The sequence below is a fragment of the Mirounga leonina genome, unplaced genomic scaffold (assembly GCF_011800145.1).
Source record: "Mirounga leonina isolate KUSES-001 unplaced genomic scaffold, KU_Mleo_1.0 Mir_488, whole genome shotgun sequence".
In the NCBI taxonomy this organism is placed as follows: Eukaryota; Metazoa; Chordata; class Mammalia; order Carnivora; family Phocidae; genus Mirounga; species Mirounga leonina.
The window spans coordinates 4114036-4133948 of NW_023270777.1; the positions used below are offsets into that span (position 1 = coordinate 4114036).

At 55.4% G+C, this 19913-nt stretch overlaps 2 protein-coding genes across 9 annotated transcripts in view; both read right to left on the reverse strand.

Moving 5' to 3' along the window:
* The window catches only part of RCVRN (recoverin), a 6885-nt gene extending 5964 nt beyond the window's left edge, over positions 1-921 (reverse strand). The window contains exon 1 of the mRNA XM_034989826.1: positions 536-921. Within this exon, the coding sequence (XP_034845717.1) occupies positions 536-916 (381 nt within the window). The 5' untranslated portion in view covers positions 917-921. The remainder of the gene's footprint in view (positions 1-535) is intronic.
* A 3891-nt stretch (positions 922-4812) lies between these two features.
* GAS7 (growth arrest specific 7) overlaps positions 4813-19913 on the reverse strand; it is a 211089-nt gene continuing 195988 nt past the window's right edge. For 6 of the 8 annotated variants that reach the window (XM_034989598.1, XM_034989606.1, XM_034989601.1 and 3 more), the window contains 5 exons: positions 18938-19066; positions 18061-18184; positions 13772-13851; positions 11591-11689; positions 4813-11005 (listed from right to left, as the gene is read on the reverse strand). In XM_034989598.1, the coding sequence (XP_034845489.1) occupies positions 10757-11005; positions 11591-11689; positions 13772-13851; positions 18061-18184; positions 18938-19066 (681 nt within the window). In that variant the 3' untranslated portion in view covers positions 4813-10756. Of the gene's footprint in view, positions 11010-11590; positions 11690-13771; positions 13852-18060; positions 18185-18937; positions 19067-19913 lie in introns of all 8 variants that reach the window. The other 2 variants (XM_034989599.1, XM_034989603.1) reach the window with 1 other exon arrangement.

The following is a 19913-nucleotide window of genomic DNA, read 5'->3' on the forward strand; positions in this document are numbered from 1 at the left end:
GAAGGAAGGAAGGAAGGAAGGAGAGAAAGAAGGAAGGAGAGAAGGAAGGAAGAAGAGAAGGAAGGAAGGAGAGAAGGAAGGATGGAAGGAGAGAAGGAAGGAAGGAAGGAAGGAAAGAAGGAAGGAGAGAAGGAAGGATGGAAGGAGAGAAGGAAGGAAGGAAGGAAGGAAGGAGAGAAAGAAGGAAGGAGAGAAGGAAGGAAGAAGAGAAGGAAGGAAGGAGAGAAGGAAGGATGAAAGGAGAGAAGGAAGGAAGGAAGGAAGGAAACAATATGTAATTAACAGGAAATACCCAGATTCTTCTTCAGGAGGAAGACGAAGCTGCGGGGAAGCGGCCAGCCTCTATTAAAGTCAGTGTCCTGGAGACCCCTCCTCCCATGCTCTCGCCTGGACCCCCAGCTCGGCCCAGCCAGCCCCGCCCCCGCTGTGTCCCCCTGAACCCCTGGCGGCTGCGGCGGCAGCAGGAGAAGCCGCCGTAGGACCCCGGACCCCAGGTGAGCCCAGGCCCACCACGGGGAGGCCGGCCGAGACTGACCGTGACGATCTCCAGCACTTCGTTCTTGCTGATGGTCCCGTTGCCGTCCACGTCGTAGAGGGAGAAGGCCCACTCCAGCTTCTGGTTGGTCCTGCCCTCCGAGGTCATGTGCAGGGCGATGACATACTCCTTGAAGTCCAGCGAGCCGTCGCTGTTGGCGTCGAAGCTGCGGAACACATGCTGGGCGTAGGCCTTGGGGTCGGCCTCGGGGAAGAACTTGGCGTAGATGCTCTGGAACTCCTGCCGCGTGATGCGGCCGCTGGGGCACTCCTTCAGGAATGACTGGTACCAGGAGCAGAGCGTCTCCTCCGTGAACTTGGTGTTCAGCTGCAGGTCCTCCAGGATCTCCTTGGACAGGGCCCCGCTCTTGCTGTTCCCCATGGGTGAGGTCGCGTGTGCCTGGCCGGGCGGCGGCGGCTGGACCGGCGGGTGCGAGCGACACGCTGTCCTGGCCGCCGAGGGCCGGGCACTGCTGCTGGACGCGGACTCGGAGGTCCTGGTGGATTAGAGGATTTGTGGCCGGTTCACCCCAGCCCTTGGAGGGAGGAGGGGCGGGATGGGGGTGGGGGGCCAGGCTCCCAGATACCCCCCACCCCCACCCCCACCCTGAGATTAAAAGAAAAAGCTGACAGCAGGTGGCCAATCCATCTTGGCCTTCTGGGAGGACAGGACAGGAGGTCAGAAGCAGAGCCAAATCCTTGGCCTTCACTGCGGCCCCTTGTCCCTCCCTCCTCCTCCCCTACTCCAGCTCTCCAGGAACCATGACGCTCATGGCCTGTCTTCCCCCCAAACTCTAAGGGTCCCCAGGGCAGGAGTGGCGTTTTGCATTGAGCTCTATACTGCAGTCGTTAAAAGCCAGGCTCCGGAGCCAGCCCACGTTTAAATCCCAGCTTTGCAGCCTACTGGCTGCGTGACCCTAGGTGTGTTTCTTAACCTCTCTCTGCCTAGGATGTTCTTCTAATCCTTCACCTTCCTTGGCAAGGCCTGGACTGACCTCTCTGTTTACAAGAGCACACCCCTGCCCCCAACCATCCGCACACCCCAAGGCCTGCTTTATTTTTCTTCCTTGTAGGTACGCCTTCTGACTCACTTTGAATTACCCCGTGTGCTGTGTGGGTCCACATCAGGACAAAAGCTCCGAGAAGGCAGGCATTCTGTCTGTTTTGTTCCCAGTCGCATCTCCATTGCCGACTGGGTGCCCGGCAGGTTGGGGCCCTCAGTGAATATTCCTTGAGTGAACGGGCATAATAATAGTGTCTACCTCATTGTTATTTTGAGGCTAAACTGAGTAAATATGTGCAACGCACTTAGAACAGAGCCAGGCACACAGTCAGTGTTAAATACATGTTAGTTTTTGGTATTACTCATCTTGGACAGAAATCAAAACCTAAACTGCCCGCAGGGGCCAGCAGGTGGAGAGAGTGAGCAAAGCAGGTGAATCGGGGACAACTGGGAGTGGTGAGGCCAGTGCCACCCACTGGAAGGGGCTGCCCATGTTCAATGCCATTTAAATGTGGTCATTCGGGATTATCGCCCAGTGGTTCTAGATTTTTCAGTCCTGACCCCTGTGGTTCCAGAGTATTTCTCAGGAGGCCTTAATGGTAAGGGAGTGTGTGTGTGTGTGTGTGTGTGTGTACTTACTATTTTTTCCCATCAGTTTGTGAGAGCATATTATTTCTTAATAGAAGACCTTTCTTTTTTCCCTAGACTTTCACTATCCTGGAGCAAGGTGTTTGTTCTCAAGAGCAGTTGGAAATAGAACAGTCACCACACTCAGAAATCAACCAACCAACCAACCAACCCACCCCAGCCCATGAAAGTGAGGCCAGAGGCTTCACCCCTTGTCTCCGAACCAGGTTTGGGAGGTAATTAGAAGTGCCTCCTGGCAGGGCTCCTGGGTGGTTCAGTCGGTTAAGCATGCAACTCTTGGTTTTGGCTCAGGTCATGATTTCAGGGTCGGGGGATTGAGCCCTGCATCAGGCTCCGCATACAGTGTGGAGTTTGCTGGAGATTCTCTCCCTCTGCCCCTCCCCCACTGCAAGCTCTAAATAAATAAATAATCTTAAAAAAAAAAAAGAAGTGACTCTTGGTGCCAAGCCTGTCCACACCGAGCCTGCAGATCAGGGGAGGCCAATGTTACAGGCATGGAGCCCCAAAAGGCATGCAGCCTGCCGGGGTCATAATGGCTGCTAAACAGCAAAGCCAGAAGGAAAGCTCTGGGCGGCCAGGCTCCCCCTTCGGGGTCTTTTCATTACATTACAACGACTGCTTTCCCAAGGCGGCCTGAGCGACCGGGCTGTCGGTGAGGGGCTGGGTTCGCCGTGACCTTGGAAGAGCCAGGGGGGCAAGGAGACGGGGGATGCGTCCTGGGTTAATGCAGGAGGAAGCCAGAGGCCCCCAGGCCCTTCTGCCCTGGCTGAGGGAGAGGAGGAAGGAGCTAGACCCAGGTGGGAAGCAGCCTGGTACTTGAGGCCTGCATTCCTCAGGCCGCTGTGCCCAGGAGGGGCCGGGCCGCGGGATGGGACCACAGACATCTGTGTTGATGCTGCTGAGAGAGGGTCATGACCTGGGGGTTTGTTTGAAAACCTGCATAAACATCTTCTATCAGAGGGAGAGTTTATGCTTATGCTCCTTAACCAAACAAGTTGTTGGAGATGATGTATTGTGAATGGATTTGTTAAGTCTGAGCTGGGGCCATAAACTCTCCTCAAACCCCAAAGACTGCTGGGGAGAAGGCCCGTCCTCCAATCAGAGGACCTCAGTTTGTGACTCCCCATCCTGGCCTGGCTGCGGAGAGATGCGCTCTCTTCCGAGGCTGGCCCTGTCGCACCCATCCCAAGCCAGGAGCCCCCAGCACTCACCCCGACTCCCCTACCTTCCCCTGCTCTGGGCTGAAGGACAAGATGGCCCTTCCTCCCGTGGCCTGGAACCAGAAGCTGCCCCCCACTCTGCACTGAGCCGGGAAAGGGGGTGCAGAGAGGGTGGGCGGGTGGCGGGGAATGGGAAGGCACGCTCCTCCCACGGCCCTCCCATTGCAAGAAATGGCAGTCCATCCTTTTGGTGGCTTGGACCGAAACCCCTGAGGTCATCCTCAGCGCCCCTCTGTCACACCCCATCCCAATCTGTCAAGAATCGCATGGGAGCCACCTTCCCTGACCCCTCCCCACCAATTCCCCCGTGACCGTGACCACATCCTGCAGGCACCATCGTCCCCTCCCGGTCCAGCTTCTTTGCCAGCCTTTTGCCCCTGTTCCCAACAGTCCTGTAGCCAGCCCTACAGCCATGAAGTCGGGCCTCACGCTCCTTGGCTCGGACCCTCGAGCATGAAAGTCCTTCAAGCGTCCGCTGCCCCAGCCCACCATCCCTCTCTGTTCCAGCCACGTTGGCCCCAACCCAGCAGGCATCCCTCCCCCACCGCCTATAACCAGGCCATCTCCTGCCTGGAACATTCTTCCCCCAGCTACCTCCTGGGCTCCCCCCACCCCCCACCCGCAGTCTCCTTGCCTTTGATTTAATGTCACCTTCCCAAACAGGCTGCCCCCACCCGCCCTATTTAATATTGCAATTTACCCCGGGGTCAACCCTGAAACGACCCATCCTCACACCCTGCCCGGTCCTTCGTTCTCCCTAACACTTCACACCTTCTGCACCTACATGGGATTAGTTATTCTGCGGACTGTTGTTGTCTCTCTCCCTGCTAGAAAGCCAGCTCCAGGTAAGTGGGGCTCTTCATCTGTTCCACTCACCGATGTGTTCCCACTACCTAAAGTGGTGTCTGGCATATAGTAGGTGCTCCATAATTATTGCATGAATGAACGGATAAATGGATGGATGGATGGATGGATGGGGAAAAAAATAACAGCCAGGAACCCCTTCTGTCCACAGGGACAGAAGTCGCCAGGGGAGGGGGCAGAGAAGGGCCAGGTGCGTGGGTCCAGCAGCACAGTGACCATCTGTGTGGGAGGGTCCTCACCCAGGTGCCCTCTGCTAAGACATCAGGCACAAGATTATCGCCAACCTTGGGAGCCTGGAAGGACTGCTGAGACCATTTATACAAAGGAGAGGGTGACAGACCCTCCAGGAAGGAGGGTCATCCAGCAGGACCCAGTGTCTCTGGACAGTTTATTTTACATGGGATGAATCTAAGCATCTAAGTATACACAGAGAGCCAAAGTGGTGGGGGGGGGGAGAAGAGGATGAGAGAGCATTTCACTTCCTAAAAATGCTTTATAATAATGCAGAACAATTATATATAGCAAACGCCTTCAAAATTTAAACCCTTTAAACATTTAATTCTTTAGCATTAATACACACAAATGCTATTACGGGGGGACAGGGGCAGGGAAGGGCAGGTTACAGCCTCCATAGGGATCAGAGTTTCAACAGTGTTACTTATAAATTATAGTACATCAATTTTATTTACTGATCTAGGCAGCCAGAGGATGGAAGGATATACAATGCGGCGTAAACACATTCATACCGGGATGAAGAATGCTGGCAGGAGACACAGCTTTTTTTTTAACATTAAAAATGTATAAAGTATTTAGCAAAAGTTACAGAAAACAGACCAAATAAGCAAGTTTATTCTGTTAGAAAATCCCACTGTCATAGGGTTTGCTGATGTGCTCATCTGTGAAAGGGCTGTACCCCACCCCCCCACCCCCACCCCCACCATGATCTCCGTCCCCAGGGAAGGGAAGATATGCAAGTTTGGGACCCCTGTCACCAAGGGATGGCTGGTGTCCCTTTGAATGTCTGTTCCTGGGTCCACACGGCTGCCTGGAGGCCACAGCTCCCAAGAGCCGGTCTGCTGCGTGTGATGTTGCTGGAAAGGCTGTGTCTCCGCTCACTTGACAAACGAGGGAGTACGGAGGTCCCGGCAGGGGATGTGACTTCACTTCGGGTTACAGGACACACGAGGCAGCAGAGTGGGGCCAGTCCACTGCTCCTGCCCTGGCACCGAACGCTTTCCCTCTCCATCCCCATGACGGCACCCATGTGCCCAGACCCTTTGCCCTCCACCACTGCAATCCTGTTAGAAATGTCCCTCCAACACAAGGGGTCAGTGTCCCCTGAACAGCAGACAGGGAGAGACCCAAAGCTCATCACCAACCCAGCTCCCTCAGAGACGCTTCCCAACAAAGGCTCCTTTCCACGCCCCGCCATCAGAAGGTTAGAGAACAAAACATTGGTTCCTGTCACCTGCCTTATTCTCACCCAGACCCGCTCAACCGCAGCGGGTCCTCCACTTTCAGGAAAGGCCAGACAGAAGTCATACTCCCGTGGGGGCGGGATGCCAAGAGTCCTGCCTGGCAAAACAACCCGGATGCGCCCAAGAATGGGATCCTGCAGACTTGAGCTCCACGGCCCACGCCCTGCCCCCTGGCCTGGCCCCAGGAACATCTTCCGTTTGCTCAGAGGGCTGCCTGGTTGCCTCCAAGGGCTCACAGCTCCTCGAGCAGGCACCATCGAGACACGGCTTGGGGGAGTCATCACCTTGGGGGTCATGCCCTAGCCTGCCCGGCGCTGGCTGGGTTTGGTCCCATCTCTGCCACCATCTGCCGCCCCCCCCCCCCCAGTGGGCTGCAGACACAGGCTTGGCTCGGTGTGACCACCAGCTGAGCGAGCCTCCAGCAATGCCAAGCAGCTCACGGGAAGAGGCTGTCTCCATCATGCCTGCCTGGCTCCTTGGAAATAGACCTCAGGACATGAGATCAAAGATCAGGGGGCGAGACCCCCAAAGGTAATGACGTATGAGTGCTCCCTTCAGGGCCCTAGGAGGAACTACCTCATTCTCAACAGCTTGGGAAACTCTTCATTTTAGCTCCATTCGTGTCTAAGTAAGAGAAGTGCCAGGGTATCCCTCTCAGGAGGATTTCAGACACCACCACGCACAACCCGCGCTGATGGGGCCCAGGTCAAGCGTGATGGTGTCGGGTACAGACCCCGAAAAACGGGAAGGGGCGGAGGGAGTGCAGTAGCTAGAGGAGCCTGGGGAGACCAGAAGGTACACCTGCAGCCTACAGATGGAGCAACAGAGACCCAGGGAAAGGTCATGGCCAGCCCAAGGTCACCCCCTGCGTCTTCACCTGCAATTCATTCGTTCGCCTGCCATGCCCCCTCATGCTCAGAAGCCAAAGGCTGTGTGAGCTCAAGCGAGGGCCCCCCAGGAGTGTGTGGATCTACCAGCCGAGGTGCAAGCTTCAGGGTGCAGCAGAAGTGGGAGGCACCCCTCCCCCAATCCCCGGCCCTTTTTTGCACAAAAACCTGAAATGAACCACAAGGGCAAGTGTGAGCCCCAAGAACTACTGTGGGCAAGGCTGGCATTTGGGGGAGCCTTGGGAGGCACAGGAAGCGGCCGTGCAAACAAGCTGAGGACCCTGGGCCAGGAGCCTCCAGGACAAACAACGCATTTCATGAGCGAGGAAGCACGTGGTTCACCCATGCAACAGAGCGGGATTCCACGAGACGTGGGGACGAGCTAGGGACACACACGACGTGGGTGACCCCAAGCATGAAGCCTTGGGAAAGCAGTCGTACTCGATGGCTACATCAGTGACTCCTTTTATAGGACATTCTAGAAAAAGGCAACATCATAGGGTCCGATGATCCATCGGCGGTCGCCAGGGGGCGGGATGGGGAGCAGGTGTGGGTGATCGGCTCTAAAGGAGCTGGAGGGAATTTTCAGGAGTGATAGAAATAGGATGATGATTTTGATGGTGGTTTTAAGACTGTAGGTTTGTCAAAATTCACGGAACCCTATCCTTCAAAAGGGTGCATTTCACTGTAGGTCAATAAACCCCCGTAGGTATGTCAAACACCTCAACAAATCTTAAAAAAAAAAAAAAAAAAAAAAGGCGGTAGGTCTGGGAGGGGTCGGAGGATTCAGGGAATACGCTGATCTGTACCCCACTTAACACACCTGAAGTGCTTTCCCTACCTACATAACCACCAGTGGGTCTGCAGAATCCTGTTTAAACTCTCCCTTTCAAGGTCACTCGCGGCTGGAAGTCAAATCACTTCAACAAGCCAAAGTCTTTGATGTCCTTTGAAGTTTATGGCTAGTGTTTCCAAGAAGGGACTTTGGCTTCGCCAAGATTCTTAGGTACCCATCCACTAATCTAGTAATTGATTGGTTTTCACAAAGGGAAGAGAAACACCCCCCTTCTCCCCCCGGTCTGTGAGTGTGGACACTGTTTCTGTTCGCCTTGGTCATTAACCAGCCCCAGAGAGAAGCGCCTCCTGGTACAGAAATCCTCCCGGCCCGACAGGCGCTGGGTGGGGCGGGGGGGCGCGTAGAAAGAAGGCCCAAGGTGGTCCCACGGGGAGCTGGCCCTGTGGTCCGGTTGGCCAAGGCTTTGCAATACTGATCCAAAACGACAGAAGGAAGGAATAGTGGCTGTTCCTGGAGGTTGCTGTGACAACCAACTCATTTTGAACACCATTTATCTTAGAGATTTTTTTCCCCCAAAAAAATCAGGTTTTCATAGACAAAACTAAGTGCATCCATGTCTTGTAGAAAGGCAGGTAGAAGGGGCTCACTTGTTCTTAGAGAACAACAGATGTGCCCAGGAACATCCTAGACACTCTCTGAATAAGCCCCGCTGTACACTCTTATAACCTCAATGCCGAATTTACAGGAATAAAACAAAACAGCAACAACCGGATAGAGCGCTACTCCGAAGGGCACTTTGGGATGTTCTAGACTTCAGCCTCATCTTAGTTCACCCAGGGCGGAAGCCCTGTTAACAGACCCCGATCCTCACTCCCTGGGCTCACTGGCCATCCTTGGGCTTCATTCTTCTTCTCTGTCAAGTGAGGAGAGTTATTTAAAAGAAATGAGAGAAATCTCTGTGGTCCGACTTGCATCCGGGCTGCATGCGCTGAGGACCAGGTGATTATATACCCTTGTTGCTGACCACCTTCCACCCAGCGGGGAACTACTACACGGCAGTGGTTCATGTTAGGATGACATGTTCACGTTAGGCTCCGAGTCGGTTAAATGTGGAAGAGGTGCCATGCTCTCATTCTCCAGAGAGGTTTAGAGCCTCTTGTCTACATGGAGAACAGAGGAGACCGGGGAAGAGCGCGTGTCTTGCATGTGGTTATATTTCTGGTGCCCTGCACGATGCCTGGCTCGTCCCAAGGGTCTGCTCAGTGAACGAATGAATGAATGCAGATGTACCAGCATGACAGAGAGTATCTCTGGAAACCACAACTCTGCAAAGAGTGCTTGTATGTGAAGGCCAAGGTTAAGGACCTGCGAGACCCTGGAGAAAACGTAAGTCTACGCAGAAGAAGAGACGGTGGTCTTTCCCCTGCCCTCTCTTGTCCCCAGAACTTAGCACATTGCTGACTAAGCTCTTTGATGAATGAAGGAGCATAGAGAAAAAAGAAAAGAATGTGAAGAGGCTAATGAGAGTGAGCTGAGGAGTGGGGGTGGGGGGAGGGGGAAGAATGACTTCAGAAAACCCACACTGGGCCAACTCGGGCTCCCCGGGACGAGGCAAGAGAGCCCCCCACCCCCTGTCCCAGGGAGGACCGGAAGACTCAGGAACCCTCAGAAGGGAGGGAGAAAACAAAAACCAATGAGCCGTATCACACTCAAAATATCTGTGTTAGTAACAAGGCTATTGGCTTTGAACATCTGAAAATCAACCACAAATTAGTCCACTAAAGCCACAAGGCAATTTCTACCAACACCCATTTTTCATAGAGAAACCAAGACATAATATCCTAAAATCGGTCGCTGGTGTCCCTGCCCAACCCCCGATCCGGAAGCAGTGGTCCTCCCTGCCAGGGACAGATCCATCCTCCGCGCTGACCTTTTTGGTTGAGATGGTTCAATAGGACAAGTGACAGAGTGTGGCTTACTTTAGGACACTGGGCATCTTTCTATTCTAAACTGTGAGCACCTAATTCTGACCCAGCGAAAGAGGTGCCAAAAGACTCAAGATGAGTAAGTCCTCAATTCCCAGCATGAAGACCGAGGGACCGGGGAGTTGTGCTCTTAGGATCCTGCCCTTGTAGGGCGCATGTGGGTCCTGCACGTTGAAAGTAATCAAGGGTTTGAAAGATGAGCTAAGAAGGATGGGTTCTTGGGGCGTGGGTTCTCAGGGTGTGGGTTCTGGGCTAGAATCTGCCCCCTGCTGGCCGCGTAATCACGTTCGGGGAGCGAGGGGTGTCATTTCGTCTTCCGGTCCCCTGGTGCGGATTCTCAGGGTCTGACATGGTGGAGAACGGGTTTGCTGTGTTTCTAGAGAAGGAGGGACTGATGAGCGGTGTGCTGAATGCTTCCCACGTCATGCTCAGGATGGGACACCCCGCTGTGACCATAAGAGTCTACCATGCCTGTGCAGTGCCCACTAGGGAGAGAAAAGTCACATGGGGTCCCACACCCACCATGCACTAGCAGGTGGAGCCCTCTGCAGGGGCGGGGGGTAGGGGGGTGGGGACAAAGACCCATCCCAACCCCCCTCCCACAGGGGACTAAGCCAGCCCCGCGAAGAGCCTGGGAAGGGGGCAGCGAGGGGGGCCGGAGGGAGCTTCCCTGAGGAAGCAGCTGAGGGTTGGATGGATTGGGGTTTCCAGCCCGGAGACTCTACAGAAGATGCCTGACCTAATATGAAACGCGACTCAACACTCTGACTTGGGGCTGATGTGCTGAATGAGGTAGTTCCATCCTGACCTCTCCAGGCAGGGTCAGTCTGGGTAGAGAGGAGCCAGGCCTTATTCCCAAGACCCCAGACGGTGGAAAGGGGGCCAAGAAGAGCCAGGATGCGGGCTCCCAGAATGCAACGGGAAAACAATAAAGAGGGTGGTCTGCAAAGAATTCTGGGTGCGGGCTGTTGGGAGCTGAACGGTGCCTTCGATCCACGATTCTGATCCTGATACGTGGCTGGAGACAGGGACCTTTCTCCCGTGACCCTCCAAAGCCCGGGACACAGGGGGCCAGCTAGACAAAGGGCCCTGGGGCTTCCAGGGGCCTAAGTATAGGACAGGTGGTTCTGGGTGGGGAGGGGACCCCTCCGGTTCTTAGCAGGGACCACAAAGCTCCAGCCTCAGTTTGTCCTTGGAGCTGCAAGCACGGTGCAGGAGTCGGGGGGGCGGGGGGTGGGGGGGCTTCGGCCTCGGAGACAAGGGTAGGGCTGTGGATCCGTCTTCTTGGCCCGGGCACACCGGCAGCTCCCAGCAGGGCCGCCCTTCTGGAATCGCCCCAGCTCAGTGGACCAGGCCCAAGACAGGGGGTGGGAGGGCAGCTGAACTCGGCAGCGGGCCCCGTGGCGGGCACGGCCGCCTCCTCTCCACGGGACCCCCAGCCCCTCGCCTCCGCAGGACCCCCGGGGCCGTGTGTGCCCGTCTAAATCTCCATGTCCACGGGGCGGATGTTGCCCGTCTTGTGCTCTCTGACCCACAGCTCCCTGTCTTTGGCCGGGTCCACTTTTCGAAGCAGTTGGTCCACGGGCTCGACTGTCTGCAAGGGACGGAGAAGGGGACGCAGTCAGAGCTGGTGGCTGCACCAGGGACAACAGAGGCCCCCGTGAGGGACGGCCGTGCGCAGCGTCGCAAGGGCGGGGAGCCCGGGGCTCTTGGCCCCACTCTGCGTCCCGCTCAGTGCCCTCTGCCCCCAGCCCACAGGCCTGCACGACAGGGCAGGGCGGCCCAGCTCCAGATCCGGGGCCTCCTCCTCTTCCTCCTCCATCCGTCCCCACCTTTACCATCCCAGAACAGGGCCAACGGAACATTCGCTTCAGGGGGTTTGAATTTTTCCGGATTCTTTATTTTTTGGTAAGAAATCTGCCACAGGAGGCGGTAAAGCCTCAGCTATTTTAAACTGTCCTGACCTGCTTTCTCCTCGGGCTGACGGCTCACGCGTGTCCCTGTCGCCTGGGAGGGATTCACGAGGACGTCCAGGGGAGGTCCGCGAGCCCATCCCAAGACGGGGCTCCCGGGCCCAGGCACCTGCCAGCGCCCAGCGCCAGGTGGCTCTCCTCTGGCCCGGGTCCCCCCCCGCCCCCCCCCGCAGGGGTCCGCGGCCCAGGGCGGGCGACTCACACTTTGGTTGAACATGTCTGTCTCGTGCCGAAGCTGCGTATATTGACACAGATGTTGCCGGATCATCTCCACCCTCTCCACCTCCAGCCGCTCCAGCTCCTGGCCGGGGGGGGGGGGGGGACATCCCTGAGCGTGTGCCCCGACCCGGGGACCCTCCCGCCACGCACGTCCCAGCCCCGCCCCCCCGACCCACAAGACACGCGTCACCGCCTGCTTGGCACGGGCCCCCCGCAGACCCCCAGGGGCTGAACTCGCCCAGCATGGGGGTGGGGGGAGGGGAGGACTCAGCAGCTGGTGTCTCCTGAGTCCTGCTCTGCCCGGCGGGTGCGGTGGGTGCCGAGAGCTTTGCACGCGTTACTTAATTGTCCTGGGGCATTTTTTTTTTTTTTTAAAGATTTTTATTTATTTATTTGACAGAGACACAGCGAGAGAGGGAACACAAGCAGGGGGAGTGGGAGAGGGAGAAGCAGGCTTCCCGCAGAGCAGGGAGCCCGATGTGGGGCTTGATCCCAGGACCCTGGGATCATGACCTGAGCCGAAGGCAGACCGCTTAACGACTGAGCCCCCCAGGTGCCCCTGTCCTGGGGCATTTTAAGAGAGGTTCTTATCGGGCCCCTGGGTGGCTCGGTTAAGCGACTGCCTTCGGCTCAGGTCATGATCCTGGAGTCCCGGGATCGAGTCCCGCATCGGGCTTCCTGCTCGGCAGGGAGTCTGCTTCGTCCTCTGACCCTATCCCCTCTCATGTGTTCTCTCTCTCTCATTCTCTCTCTCAAATAAATAAATAAAATCTTTAAAAAAAAAAAAGAGAGGTTCTTATCTGTAACATCACTTGCCCAAATCATTAGGGGAGGAGTGGGGCTGAAACCAGGGTCCGGATTCTGCCCCAGGGCAGCCCCGGCCCCAGTTCCCGAGACGGGGTGGACACATGGGTCACATGTTGAGTTTCTGTGCCTCAGACCTCTTGGGGCTTTGTCCCTGGGCCTCTGCCGAGCAGCCTCCTCTCCTCTGTCCATCTAATGCTGAAGTGCAGAACAGAGACCAGGCCAGGAGACTCGGGGCGGGGGGTGGGGGGGAAGGGTAGGAGTCAGATGGCCATGGTCAAATAAATGGAAGAGAAAGGGCTTGTCCTTTGGTTTCTAGATGGTTCTGCATCTTTGGAATTTAGAGGATCAGGCTGCTATTCTGTGCACAACTAGGTCACTGCCCAGGTGATTAGCTGGGAAGAAGGGTAAAGCGGGAGCTTAATTAGGAGATTAACCAGGAGGAAGACTAGGTCACTGTCCCTGGGGGAAGCCTCTAATCTGCTCCGGTGGGCTGACACCTGGGCACGCAGAGAGTTAGTCTGTCCTGTGCCGGATGGACGAGGGGAGCTTTGGGCAGGGGGACAATGCAGTCAGGACCTGGCACCAGGCCTCCTTTCTCATCCAACCCAATGGTCCAAGTGTCAAGCACACTTCACAGTCCAAGCCAACGGGTGCTCACTGAGGAGATGTTGTCCCTTCATAAGATACTCAGGAGGCACCCGGGGGGCACAGTCAGTTCCGACTCTTGGTTTCGGCTCCGGTCTGGATCTCAGGGTCACGGGAATGAGCCCCACGTCAGGCTCCGCACTCAGCGTGGAGTCTGCCTGAGATTCGCTCTCTCCCTCTGCCCCTCCCCACAGTACTCTCTCTCTAAAATAAATCAATCTTAAAGAAAATACTCAGGAAGACAAAAAAAGGGGGGGGTCTGATGCCTATTCCCTGAATCCCTTGGTCAGAGGCCTCCACTCCCATTCCTTCTGAACAGCTACCCCAACCTCACTCCCTATGTGTCCTCTATCTACGATGGGCAACCCTTCTGGGGGGTGGGGAGGGCCACCCTTCCTATAACTTGGCTATCTGTCCTAAAGGCTCCACTATACATCTGGTTGAGGGCATTCTTGTTTGACCCTGACCCCTCAGGGGACAGCCAAAGAGGACAGAGTAGGACCCAACCCTTGCCTGTGTTCACACAGCTACAAAGTGCCAAAGCAGGATCTGAATCCACACAGACCGGCCCAGAGTCAAGGTCTTGACCTCAGTGGTAGAGAGGATCTAATGACCACCTCTATGGCCACTCCATGCCATCACCCGCATGCCCGCCAGCATCCCCCCCAAGGGCTTCCTGAGCATTGGCCCCTGGGTTGACAAGCTCTCTCACCAGTGTGGTGGTCACCATCTCTTCAAACCACTTGGACTGGGCTTGGTTGTAGAGGTCCACACAGCGCATGAGGTCATCTCCTGGAAAAGACCACCGGCCGCCATCACACTCTGTCCTGTCGTCACCATGGCTGCCCTGCCCCATCTGTGCCCCATGCCCTCTCCTCTTCCTGGGTCGTGGAAGCCACTGGGAAGCGGAGGGAGTGGGAGCAGAGCGAAGGAAAGGGGGCAACCCCGCATCATGAGCGTCCATCTGAGCTTGACCCCAGATACCAAGAAGTCAGGATGAGGGTTTCTCAGTGTGTGTGTGTGTGTGGGGGGGTGCTCCTAGGAACCCCCCCAATCCTACCATGAGCCCAAGAAATGCTTCCCTCTCTAATGATGGCAGTTTCATTTGACAGTGGAGAGTCCTTCTCCATTAAAACATGTGTTATAAGCAACCTAGAAGTGGTTACGAGTTAAAGAAGAGAAGCCTGCAAGTTGTGTGTGTTTGCACACGCACGTGTGGGTCCACATGCTGGAACGTAATTCCGAAACACAAAATAACGTGTCTGATGGTTTGTGGCCCACTCACACACACATCGCCTGGGACAGTGGCCACTTTGGGAAACAGAGGACGGGTGGGAGGGCAGGAGCTCTTCCCACAGCATTTAATTTCACAAAAGAGAGATGTGAAGCAAACCTAACTTTTCAATCATGATGCCTGGTATGTTATTTTCCGGAATGGCAGGGACATTTGAAACATTTTGTAATTAGGAAGAAAACAAACCGTGTAACAGTTGCAAGCATTACTGAAGTGTATCCGCATCAAGAACCTTGGTTTTCTAATCACCACAGGGTTCCAGAGACAGGAAGGAATCCTGGTCTGTGTTCTCGACGGGAAAAACTCATGAGCCGACCCCAAGCTAACCGATTCACTGTAAACCTAGTAATTCCAGCAGACTCCCAAGTTATTCCTCTAACCACATCCCTTGAAATGGAAATGAAGAAATCAGGGAGACTCACGTCCACGTGACCCAGGGCCCAGCTCAGCAACCCCCTCCACTGAACTACACCACTAGTCGGGAGATGAGCCTGAGGCACAGAACCCAATCAAGGGCTCTAGATCCATCAGCAGCGAATGGGTCCCTGACCCCAAGAAGGACTGACCTGGAGAGAAGAAAGTACCTACTTCCCTGCAAACACATTCCCACCAGGAGCCCGTTCCTGACCAACGAGGGGGGCAGTCAGCATGTCACCCTACAAACGTACGATACTCAAGCTCCCACAGCCCTCTTTGTTGATCCTAATCGCCCAATCTTGAGAACGTCCTTTGGGATCTCCTGCCGCATCAGAAAATTGGGTAACTGAAGGGGACGGTGTCTTCTCTCCATGAAGCCAGCCCGAGGGTACCCTTCTGAACAGAACGAATTAAGGATGCGGGTTCTGGACCCAGATTATCTGGGCTGTCCTACCAGCTCCACAGTCTAGTAGCTGTGCGATCGTGGACAAGTCAGTTAACCTGCCCGCGCGAGCCTCAGGCTCATCACCTATAAAATAGGAGAGCAACGGTGTCTTCTTGGGAGTCATGGGGAAGATTAAGTAAGTCCCTACGTGTCTGGTGCTTGCAATGGACGCCGGCAAAGTTGGCACAACAGGAACACGAGCTAGGGTGACGGGAATGATGACAAAATGCGATCAAGCCCCCTGAGGATCCAGAGGCGCTCCCTTCTAGCGGTTTTGGAAAAGATGAGGGAGGAAAGGGGAGGGAGGGACAGAGCGAGGGAAAAAGAGCGGGCATCTTCTGGGTAACGGGCCATCCAGCAACATGGGGACAAGCGGTGTCTTTGGAAGAAGAGACAGCGGAATTCTGGGCCCCAGCGCTCCGGGACTGTCTGACCCCTGTCTGTCACCATCTGTCATTCATCTGCTTCCTCACCCCTGAAAGGTACAGAAATACCCCCCTGCAGGAGGACCGGGGGCTTGGACGTGGATGCTCTGAGGCACGGGGCCGGGCGCCCGACACACGAAAGGGTTTTGGAAAGGTAGAATTTTTCATGGTTAGATCCAAGGACAAGGATGAGTCACTTCCATCACAACAGAATTCCAAACGGTAGGGATAAGAGACCATATTATCTGATGACCACGCAACAAACTGAGACACAAACAGCAAGACCAGAAAGCAAAGGTGGTAGAGCTCTAGCTGGTGAAAATGTAACATTCTTCTGAGTTTGGCTGAAATTGGCTAGAAACTGCAAATAGCAAGATTATCTAGAATGTGAAAGAAACAGAATAGAAAAATATCTAGAACACGAGAGAAATGAAAACACAAAAAAAGTCAGAACTTGAGGAACATGGTAAAAAGCGGTGGTGTGAGTCCAAATAAACACCTGGTGGGTCGAATATGTATGTATTTACTTCTTAAACCTGGGGCCAAAGAAAAAGGGGATTTAAAAAATATATATCGAGAAAGGAAAAGTCTTTCTAAGTCAGTCACAAAACCCAGAACTTGTAAGGGGAAGAGAGGATTCTACAAAAAAACTCAAGAAGAAAACAGGCCAGAGAGAGAGAAAAGAAAGAAATATAAAGAAAAAAAAGTTAAATGATAAACGGCAACCTAGGAAAAATATTTGCAATTCAAACCACAGAAGGTTAATTTTCCTGACATATAATTAATCCTTGCTCATCAATCCATCAGAATAAGAGAAACCAGGCGAGAGGACAGGAGTTCATCAGTTCACAGGAAGAAGTCACAGATGACATACAGAAGCCTATTTTTAAAAAGCTCAAATTCACTCAAAAAAGAAACGTAAATTGCCAACAAAATAGTGTTTCTCACCAGACAGCTAGGATGTCAAAGTCTGATCTCACGCAGTGCTGACCAGAGTTTAGGGAACGGGCATCCTTATGTGCCCCTGGTGGGCATGCCTCTCTGGAGAGCAGTTTGGAACCAGCTATCCAAACCAACACAATGCTTGGACCCAGAAACTCACATCTACATTCTCTCTCCCCGCGGACTGAGCCTCACATACACATAGTTACAGTGACCACATCGCTGAACACCCACCGACAATCTCAAAGTCCTACAAAAAGTCAATCAGGGGGATCGTGAAATAAATTCGGGTCCAATCGCACACGTGGACGCCATTCAACCATTTAAAAAGTCTTACGCGTGGCAACAGATGGGTAAATAAACGTCTAGGTGACAGATCAGAGCTATCTCGAAGATCTAGCAGTAAAAATATAAATTCAGGACATAAAATAGAAGATGATCTGATGTGTATACATTTAAATATTAAGAAACATTTTTAAGAATTCAAACACTAGGAAATGTTGATGGCGATTATGATCTAGTGAATCAAATTTTATATTCTTACGTGCTGGTTACAATTTTTTTTTTTGCCAAGCAGCGATATAACTTTATTTTTAAAATAAATAAATTGAACTAACATAAATAGGCTCTGCCCGTCCTGGGTTTGCCCTCCCAGTCCCCGGGTAAGTGTATTATGCCTTCTATTGCTGGATCTGGTTATCACCATGCATTATAAGATCTTTCAATCAAATGTTGTGTTTGTGTTTTGTGACTATTTCTACACCACTGTATCGTCAATGTCCAGACGGTGGCTCTTTTGTTCTGTAACGAGTTTAACTGTGCCAGGTTCACCAGAAATTCAGGTGAGAAGGACTCGGGAGACCACCTGATCCAAAGCCTAATGAGAGCACACGCTTTAATCCCTTCTCAGAAGGCAATAAATAGCGTGCCCTTCAACTTGGGACTTTCTGAAGAAATAGGGACTGTTTTTGTACTGGTTCTAACAGGCCTTTCTCCCCCACCTTGTGCATCAGCTAATTTTCACCACAAGGTGGAAGCAGAAACCGACTCACTGGGAGGAAATCTTTGAGAGAATCTGAAATCTGATTCTTTTGCGGAACAGAATGTCGGACTCTGGGGGTGGTGGGGGGGCAGGGGCCCCGGATCACCAGAGGCCAGCCCTGGGAACAGCACTTGCTGGGGAGGTGGCACCGCTGGGTCGGCAGGTGGGGCCTGAACTTCTCCTATGGGCTCCTTGCAGGGACAGAGCCCTGAGTCCTGGGCACGTGGAGGAGTTTGTCCACCTCCTGACCTGAGGTCCAGGGCAGTGCCCACCCCCCGCCCCCCAGTAGGGCCTGGACACAGCACCACAGCCCCCCACTCCAGCCTGGTCCTTGGGATGCACCTCCCCGGGCACCCCACCTCACAGCCCTCCCCGTTCTGTGCCTCCCAGGCCCGGGTGAGGAGGAGAGAGGCAGGGCGCCCATGGCCACACTCACCAGCCTGCGTGGACTTCCTCCGCGCCTTCTTGATGTCCTCCTCCGTCTTGTTGCTCAGCTTGATCTCCAGCTGCTGGGTCTTCATCTCCAGGTCTCTCTGCCGTTCCGTGAGGGCCTTCCGGGCCTGGGGTCCAACGACACAGGGAAGCTGCTCATGGGGCTCCGAGCCGGCAGGGCCCCGCGGGTTACGTGGCCCGGCCTCCCCTTTGCTGGGTAAGAGGCCTCTCTTCTCCCCGTGTTCGTGGATCTTGTTCCCTAGCAGTGCTGAGCGGACGGCGGCACCAGCCACCCCATTCCGGGGCCAGAGGAGCAGCAGTGGGCCAGGTGCTCTACGCGCCCCCCGTCCTGCACCCCTCCCCACGGCTCTGGGGTCAGCAACAGCTCCCAGCCAGGTCGGACCTCCCAGGCCTCTGGCAGGGGGTGACTCCGTCAGGAGGGAATCTGCCCAGTGGGGCCTGGATCAAGGGCCACGTGTGGACCAGCACACGGGCCGGCAGGCCGGCCCACAGAACCCACAGAAGCGTGGTATACCTCATCTCCTGCGCCTGAGGGGGCCCCACTCTATCTCCCACCGGCCCTCCAGCAGTGACCCGAGTGCCCTGGGGAAGCAGCTGCTACCTGCCCTTGGGCCGGGGCCCGGGCTGGGGGGCCGGGGCCCGGGCCGGGGCCGGGGGGTTGGGGGGCCGGGGCCGGGGCCCGGGCCGGGGCCAGGGGGCTGGGGGGCCGGGGGTCTTCTGGTGTGGGCTGGAGGCTGGCACGCCCCCCTTCCCCAGCCCAACGCCGCCACACGGGGACAGAGGCCTCTGCCCTGGCACTGGAACCCTGCTGGGGCCCGGCCCACCCCGTGCCAGCAGGCCCAGCCTCCCGGGCCCCTCACCTTCTCCACCGCGGCGTAGCGGCTGACCAGCTGCTTGCGGAGGTCCGCGATGTGGTGGTCACACTTCTTCATGTCCTTCTTGAAGTTTTCTCGGAAGTTCATCAGGGGCTTCTCCACCTCGCTATGCAGCTGTTGGGGGGGAGGGGGACACGCTCAGGATCCCGGGGCGTCGGTGGCGAGAGGAGGGAGGGACACTGCCCCCCACTCCACGGGTGAGCATGGGGCCGGGGGCAGAGGCCTGGCCCAGCCGACAGGAGGGAAGACACAAGGGGCCACACGTCAGGTCTCGGGCTGGGGGGGTCACCTTAGCTGGCTACACCCCAGGATTCACAGCAAAGGACTGAGGGCTTGGTGCCCAAGCCTTTCCGAGCCCTCCATCCGTCGGCTGCCCTCCTGCCTCCCCCGGGTACCCGCAGCCGCTCACAGGACTTTGCTCACGTCCCAAGCGGACGTTGCTTACTTTCCCCAAACTGGGATTTTTCTGGGGGCAGAAACCAAGCCACCATCTCCACGTCCCCAAGCACTGAGCACAGTGACTGCCACAGGCTTGCCATTTCATTAGATGGGCTCAGGTCAGTTCTATTCGCTGAACATCTGCTATGGGCCAGGTGCCCGAGGCTACAAGGATGGTTCACGGCTCAAAGCCCGAGGAAGCCATGGAACCGCTGAGGCCGGGAGAAGCAGGTACACCTTCCCTCTGGCCCGAGGGAGCCGGTCTCGTACTCCGAGAGCCAGAGAAGCGCTGGTTTTTCAAGCTCTTTCCTTCTCTTGTATGCTTTCTCTTTTCCCCACTCCACTCCCTTTTGAAGGAGAGCTTTTACAGATCTGTGTGGACCTGCTGCGGTCAGAGCCAGATGAGCAGCCCAGAGCCCAGCTGACTTGGGCTCTCAGACTCAGCCTCCCACAGCCCCCCGACTCAGCCTCCCAGACCCCCGACTCAGCCTCCCAGAGCCCCCCGACTCTGCCTTCTGCAGCC